We start from the raw sequence: 8,266 nt of genomic DNA, 5'->3' as shown, positions 1-8,266 counted from the left end.
CTTCCAGAAAAATCTCTTTGCCCCCTCCACCAAAAAAGCTGCCCTGGAAGAATCACTGACAGGCTGTTCACAAGATGCGGGGGTGGGGTGGGGTGCACTCACCACATAACAGAACCAACAGGAGATGCTTGATAAATTGAGGTTTATTTTAAGGAATTGGGTCACATGGTTATGGAGGCTGAGAAGCTCCAAGATCTGCAGTCAGCAAGCTGGACACCCAGGAGGGCCAAGAGTGTGGTTCTAGCCTAACAGCTCGAGACTCAGGAAGAACTGATGTTTAGCTTGAGTCTGAAAGCAAGAAAAACCATGAAGTCCCAGTCCAAGCAGTCAGGCAGGAGGAGTTCCCCTAACTTGGGGGAAGGTCAGCCTTTTTCTTCTATTCAGGCCTTCAACTGATCAGATGCAGCCCACCTGCATTAGGGAGGGCAATCTGCTTTATTCAGCCTCCTTATTCAAATTTTCATCTCATCCAAAAAACACCCTCACAGACACACCTAGCATAGTGTTTGACCAAATGTCTAGGCACCTCATGGCCTAGGCAAGTTGACACACAGCCATTGCACTGCAAGAGCTGCATTGTTCCCACTGCTTTGGATGCTGACACTCAGGTCTCCTCCAGTGGGCAGGGGCTGGACACCAGGTGGGAGCTGAGAGCTGCGGCCCAGCGTAGGTCTGGGGCAGTTGTAGGGAACCTTATTCCAGACTGCTTTATCCAAGTGGTACCCACTGGTGTTTTCAAAGGAACCAACCTAGAGTAGAATCACCTGGGACATATTAAAACACAGATTCCTGGGCTCCAGACCTGCCTTATCTGAGTCTGTGTGGGATGGCACCTTTTTGTAAAATTTATTTTATTGAAATATAGTTGATTTACAATGTTGTGTTAATTTCTACTGTACAACAAAGTGATTCAGTTTAAACATATATACGTTCTTTCTCATATTCTTTTCTGTTATTGTTTATCACAGGATATTGAATCTAGTTCCTTGTGCTATAGAGTAGGACCTTGTTGTTTATCCAGTCTTTATGTTATAACAGTTTGCATCTACTAATCCCAAACTCCCAATCCATCCTTCCTCTATACCCGCTTCCCTTTGGCAACCACAAGTCTGTTCTCTACGTCTGTGAGTCTGTTTCTGTTTTGTAGATAAGTTCATTTGTGTCATATTTTACAGTCCACATATAAGTGATATCATATGGTGTTTGCCTTTCTCTTTCTGACTTACTTCACTTAGTATGATCATCTCTAGGTCCATCCATGTTGCTGCAAATGGCATTATTTCATTCTTTTTAAGGGATGGAACCTTTGAACTTGCATTTTTAACCAGCCTCCTGGGAGATTCTTCCACCTACTGAGTTTGAGAGCCTCTGGGTTTCTCAGGCTGCATGTCATCCATTCATTGTGCATTCCCTGCGATGCCATTCTGCTCTCCGATGGCCCATGGGTTGGCGGCAGTCTTCTCAGATGTGTGAGGATAGCTCTGGAGCAGGTGTCCTGAAGGTGGATCCCAGCCTTCTGAACTGCCCACAACCCTCTGTGAGTCCCTAGCTCTGGAATTCCCACCTCTGCTGCCACCTGTCACATCACACCTGCCCTTCAAGAACAAGCTTGAATACCACATCCTTCACCTGGCCCATCCAATGGGCTGGGCACCTCACCAGTTCTCTCTCCCTTGAGGCCATGGGCCTCTTGGTTGTGTGCTTTGGCCCTGGGCAACTCTCTCTGGCCTCAGAGTGGACCATTGCTGTTCATTCCAGGTCTTTCCCTTCAGATCCAGGAGGTCCTCCCCACCAGCCCACTTGAACTTAACTTTCTAGACTGTCCCTTTGGCGGCAACCACAGAGGAAGAGCAAACTTATCTGCGAAAGGAGGCAAAATCGAGAAATAGTGTCTTTTCCCCTGCATTGGTTTTCATGTTTCTTTCTAGAGTATACTGCGGGAGAAAATGCAATTTCGTTTCCCTTACACCTTTCCCCGCCAAAATCGACTACACATTCTAGCCCTGCAAGTAAATAACCTCATAAAGAAAGGGTTGTAGACTTCTCAGCCTCCTGCAGGCTCAGCCATGTTCTCAAAGTCCTTTTGTGTCCTGTGGTGTTTTCTGTGAAGTCAGTGAGGGCTGCAGCTGGTCAGGAGCTCCATGGGGGACCCAGAAGAACAGCAGCTGGACCGAATTGGTCTCCAGAGAGTGGGCTAGTTCTGGAAAGCTCCATCATTGTTCCATTTCTTTTATGAAGAATGTACTTGGATTTTTACTTAATGAAATTTCAAGGTCCTCTTTTGCTATCAAAATAACCAACGCTTTCTACATTTCACTCTGTGGGTTTCTTTTCTTGCTAACCCCTATGTTCTCTTATCCAGCATAACATTCTGAAAACATGGACACTGAGTTGAGAATTGATGGGTTGGTTTCCTCCCTGTGTTAGGTTCTTTTAGCATCAGCCATGGACTCTGTTACGTGACTGTCACTGGCTTACATGTCCTTTGTGTCTCCTTAAAAATTTCTGGCTGCTGTCCTAACCCATTAGGCTAAAAAGATTCTTGGATATTTGCTTGCTGTTATTATTGTCAACAGGGGAGCCATGTGTTGGGATTTGTCTTGACTGGACCAATTTTACAGATGAGAAAAATGAGGCTGGGGATTAATGTCTTGCAGGTGGGTGGTGCATTGGCACTACAGCAAATGCTTCAGGACAACAAAAGGTGAAGAGCTGCTGGTGAGGCATGAGTGATTTTAATGACACTATTCTTTTTGGTTTGTCCTTATAGGGCATCCCGAGGAAGAGGACCATTTTTTGGGCAAACAAACCAAGCCCAGAAACTGATCGTGCTGAATGTCATATGCTGACAGCTCTTGGAATCTACCCTTTGGTTTAGCTTTCAACCCAGAGGTTCATCTTACCCAGGAAAAGAGTGAGTCATTTGCTTTCTTAATGTTATAACACTGACATGGATGATCCTGAATTTGTGGAGAATAAAAGAGAGGTGAGCAAAAGATAAAAGAATCAGGAGATTTAAACAGTAACCTAAAAACAGAACAAAACAAAACAAAAAACAGCCACTGCTAGCAGAGACAGAATTCCAAGGTAGTTGTGCACATCTGAAGACTGGTCTTGCTTCTTTCTGGGAGTGATGAAGTGGTGCTTAAATCGATCAGAGAAGAATACCAGGGGCCTGTACATTTAGGTCTAGCCTTGCAGGTTCTCTAGCTGGATGTCGTTATGGAGTCAGAGAAAGGCAGAACCAGAAGGACGGACCTAGTGAGCCATGTGTTTCCATATCCTTCTAGGTAAGGAATGTGAGGCTCCCATTGGTGAAGGGCTGGCTGATCCTGATCTTCCGCTAGGGGGCGAGAGATGCTGGCAGCCGTCTCTGCGTCTGTGTGGAACCATGGTGCTCCGCTTATGTCTGCAACAAGATTCCAGAGTTTCTAAAACCTGAGCCATGAACATGGGTCTTGTCCCCCATCTCAGCCTCCCAGGGTAAAGCTAAACAGGCACTCCTGCTTTTGAGGTCTAACCATTTGATTTTGTTCCTTCAGATGGCTTATGTGAAGATGAGATGGATATATATTTCCCTGGTGGTCCTGGGAGCCCTTTGTCTGTATTTTAGCCTGGATGGTCTGAATCCTTTTAAAGGCCAGCCATTTGTTTTGAAGAACGAAGGTGGGAACTTCCTTCAGCTCCCAGATATAAACTGCAGGCAGGATCCCCCCTTCCTTGTCCTGCTGGTGACTTCATCCCACGAACAGACGTTTGCCCGCTCGGTCATCCGGAGCACGTGGGGGAGAGAAAAGATCGTGAGGGGAAAACAAATAAAAACATTCTTCCTCCTGGGAACCACCCCCAGTAAGGACATGTCGAGAGCAGTGGCCCAGGAGAGCCAGCAATATCGCGATATTATCCAGAAGGACTTCATGGATGTTTATTTCAATCTGACTCTGAAGACCATGATGGGTATGGAGTGGATCTACCGCTTTTGTCCACAGGCATCTTTCGTGATGAAAACAGACTCTGACATGTTTGTCAACATCTACTATCTGACTGAACTGCTCCTGAAGAAAAATAGAACAACTCGGTTTTTCACCGGCTTCTTAAAACTAAACGAATACCCCATCAGGGAAAAGTACAATAAGTGGTTTGTGAGTAAATTCGAATATCCATGGGACAAGTACCCGCCCTTTTGCTCCGGTGTTGGCTATGTTTTCTCCAGCGATGTGGCAGGCCAGGTGTACAACGTTGCTGAAAGTGTCCCGTTCATTAAACTGGAAGATGTCTTTGTGGGGCTCTGCCTGGAAAAACTGCAAATCAAACTGGAGGAGCTTCACTCCAAGCAGACTTTCTTCCCCAATGGGTTACCCTTCACCGTATGCCGTTACAAGAAGATCGTGGCCTGCCATCATGTCAAGCCTCACAATATCCTGATGTATTGGCAGGCTCTGGAAAGTTCCCGGGAAGAAGAGTGTCCAGATATCTGAAGGGAGCCCAGCGGAACATCTGGACACACACCAGACAGCCCACGGTGATGGTTTTTGAAAGATCTTGGATGGCACGGCTGAGACTCCTGGGGTAGGGAGGGAGGAAGGAAGGAAGAAGCCGAAGAGTGAGGGTGATATCCCGAAGGCTTCCCAGTCTAAACCTGAATGCCACCGCTGATGAATCCCCATTTGGTGCCCCAAGCCATAACAAATACTCTCTCTTGGGTACCTACCCTGTTGCACTAAATGATGTACGCCTGCATTTTCTCATGTCAGGGGTCAGCATCCATATGGAGTGGTGGGTGTTAGCACCCCATCTCACACACAAGGAAACAGCAGCTTAGAGAAGCACGCGGGCCTGTCCCAAGGATTGCAGCCAGCAGACACTGCAGCAGGGATGAGAGCCCACCTCTCAGTCCACCACCTCAGTCCACCCCTGCGTGCTGCCTCTTGGGAGAGGACGGTGGTGAAGGAGGCTCAGAGGGAAGCCTTGCTGCTGACATCTGTCAGTCCCTTGCTCGAGTCCCCTCCTCCTCAAATCCCATTCCTGTGCTTTTTAGTGCAGAGACTGGGGTGAACCAATGCGCCCCCAGCTCCCTTTGTTCAATGCAATGGGTCTGGCTGGCCTGAGACTGTGTTAGCAGCTTGGCCCTCAACTCACTGCAGAGCACATGCCAGAAGACACCTCCACAGTGGCTGCAGCTCAGCCCCCCAGAAACACCCAGCTCGAGATAGCAATCAGCCTTTAAAGATTTGGCTCAGAAATCGCTGTGAAGCTTGGCCCATTGTATAGACTCCCTGGCCATTCTGCTGAGCGTGGGACCCCGAGAGCATGGCATTTCCTCCCAGCCATCTGCAGCAACCCTGCCTGTCGGCTCCACATGCCCTTGGTCTGCACGTCACGTCTCCAAGTGCAAACCAGAAGGCAGTTGGATGCAAGACTTCGTCTGTGAAGGATGCTGGGAGCTTTTCTGGGAAGTTGGGTGGATTTAACTCAAGACACTCTTAAGAACCCCCTGGGACACTGAGCACTGAACTGAGTCCTGGTCAAGGGAGCATCTTCCTGGGTCCGTTTCCTAAATCTGACCCTAGCTCAGCTTCTTTGAACTTCTCAGATGGCCAAGGAACAGCTGAGTTTTGAGGTGTGGAGTTAAACCTTCAATATTCTTCGGGTGGTTTGGAAGAGCCTGTTTTGCAGGGTTGGGTGGCAATGAAGCACTTTTGTTTTTGCCAGGGTCTTTGCCCATTCAGTCACTCTCACATGACACGCAAAGCCATCTTGCTCCCGATCATCGAGATGAGCGGTTTTTACTTTCTTCTTTACGGAACTGGATGTTAGCAGCCTGCAAAGCCAAGACCTCACATGACTGTGAAACTTACAAACATTGGGCGAACCTCTTACCTGATCTTAGAAAGAGATGTTCGCTGCAAAATGGTCATGGCCACATTAAATTGCAAAATGGCATCTTATTTTGCACAGTGTTTCTCGTATCTGGATGGAGCTGCTTCTTGGCAGTTGTGTTTTCTTATCCTGGCTGCTCTGAACGTGCTGGGTCATGTTCAGAAAAGCCACCTCCTCAGGTGGGAAATCAGGGACTGAACTTGTTTTTTTGAAGCCCAGATTTTGCCAGGGTGGGTCCCTGGGTCCTGTAGGATGGGCTGCCTCTCAATGGTGGGCTTTGAGGGTGAAGGAGTTTGTCTGGCAGTAGGACTGGTTCTGTGCTTAGAATCACAGAACCAGCCCTTGTCTGGTGTGCGTGTCCATGTGGCCACCGGGCTGGGCAGGTGAGTGTGGATGACTCAGGATCTGGTCTTCTCAGCATCCACCCAAAGCCCTCGGCCATAGGAGTCCATGAGCACAAGCTCAGCTCCACCGAGAGCCTCTCTGTGTTCTTAAAGGGCTTTCTGCAAAACACATTCGCCCCCCTGCACCCCCCGCCGACTCTATTTCTTTATGTAGTCAAAACCTTTTCTTCTCGAGGGAAAAAAATGTTTCGTGACTGTAGACCTTGAAGGGACCATCGAGCTCATTCGGTCCTGCCTTTACGTAGGATGAAAGTAAAGCTCGAAGAGACCCAGAGGCTTGCCCAAGACTTTGCCCGAGACTTCACAGCTTGTTTGTTGTGGAATGCAGCTTCCAGCCAGAGCTGTATTCCGTGATACCGTCTTGCCTGGGTGAGAGTAAGAAACTGTGAATTAGGAGGCGAAGCGATGCTTTTCCAATAACACCCAAAGTGAGTTTCATAATGGGATTGGAGAGGAGCCCGGCTGGTGATGCAGTGGCTTCACTCACAGGCATCCAGGGACAAATGATGCTGATGGCAAAGGCTATTTGCTAGGCACTGAGATAAGGGCTTTAAAAGTATTACCTCCTTAAATGCGCACAACCACTCCAGTGGGGAGGTGACTCCCCATTTCCTTGCTTTACAGATGAGGAAACCGAGACAGAGAGAGAGCATGAACAGCTAGCTCAAGCTTATATAGCTGAAAAGCAGCAAAAATAGAATGTGAACCCAAGCTCTTGGGGCCACTGTGCGTGCTGATTACACTCAGCGCTGCGGCCCCCAGGCGGTCAGCAGGCCCCAGGGATGCAGTCAGTGTCCAGAGGGATGCAGGCGCCCACTGCCTTGGCTGCTCAGGTTGCACATCTGGCCCGTCATCAGTTTCTCCGCATCACACACACCCACCCTCCAGGATCTGAACCCCCAATCCTCCCCTCTGCTGGGCTCCCCCAGAGCCGGCCTCTCCACTTTTGGGCTTGATTCCCAGCTCTTCTTACCTCTTCAAGAGCAAGACCCCTGCCCAGGCCTCACTCTCACTGTCCATCTCCCCTCTGCCGGCTCAGCCCACACGTCCCCAGATGTGCTGTCATTTCCCATCTTCCAAACCATCATAAAACCCTTTCCCTTCACTGCCCCACCTCTCCCTTTGCTGTTCAGCCCCGCAAGAGCGTTTTCCATACTTGTCTCCTTTTCTATCTGAAATCCCCTCGAATCAGACTCTGGTGCCTGTGACTCCACCAGACGGTTCTTACCAATGTCATGGATGACCCGAGATGCAGGATCCAAGGTCTGGTCTCTGTTCTCATCATGCTGCCTGCACGGCTGGTCCCGCCCGCTTCCAGGACACTGGATGCTTTGGGTTCTCCTCCTCGCGGGTCCTTCTTTGCTTGTTCCATCTCCTCGCCCTGCCTTGGCCTCCTTTCTTCCCTGGTTGTACTCTGGTGGTCTCATCCAGCCCCACGGTTTAAAATATCCTCTCTCGTGTTGAGGACGCCCGTTTGTCTCCAGCCCGGAGTCCTCTCTCACCTTTCAGTCTCACATGTCCCACTGTCTGCTTAACACCCCATAGTGAGCAAATCCGAAACTGAAGTTGGGATGAACCCCTCCCTCCACTCCTAATCCACACCACCTGCAGCCTTCACTACCTCAGGTAATGGCCCTTCCATCCTTTGGGGGCTCAAGTCAAACGCTTTGGAGCCATCTGTGACTCCTCTGTCTCCCAGCCGGTATGTCAGGAGAGAGACCCTCATTTTATATCCAGAAGCCAACCACTGCCCCTCCCTGTGCTGCTGACACCCTGTCCAAGCCCCCATCGCCTTGCACCTGCGTGCCGGCAGTAGCTTCTACCTCGTCTCTCCACCCCCATCGCTGCATCCCCTTGGTCTGTTCCTAGGCAGCATCCAGACTACTCCTTTGAAAGTATGGACCAGAGCATCTTACGTCTCTGCTCCAAACCCTCCAGTGACGTCCCATCTCTGAGAAAAGCCACATCTTTAATATCATTGT

At 49.3% G+C, this 8,266-nt stretch overlaps 1 protein-coding gene across 1 annotated transcript; it reads left to right on the top strand.

Annotated features, from left to right (window-relative positions):
- Positions 1-3,536: 3,536 nt before the first annotated feature.
- On the top strand, positions 3,537-4,478 carry B3GALT5 (beta-1,3-galactosyltransferase 5). Its single transcript, XM_060099823.1, has one exon. The coding sequence runs from the start codon at positions 3,543-3,545 to the stop codon at positions 4,476-4,478; it is 936 nt and encodes a 311-aa protein (XP_059955806.1). The 5' UTR covers positions 3,537-3,542.
- Positions 4,479-8,266: the final 3,788 nt, after the last annotated feature.

The sequence above is a fragment of the Mesoplodon densirostris genome, chromosome 5 (genome assembly GCF_025265405.1).
Source record: "Mesoplodon densirostris isolate mMesDen1 chromosome 5, mMesDen1 primary haplotype, whole genome shotgun sequence".
NCBI lineage: Eukaryota > Metazoa > Chordata > Mammalia > Artiodactyla > Ziphiidae > Mesoplodon > Mesoplodon densirostris.
The sequence above is the reverse complement of the archived record's forward strand: the minus strand, read 5'-3'. Positions and strand labels throughout refer to the sequence as shown.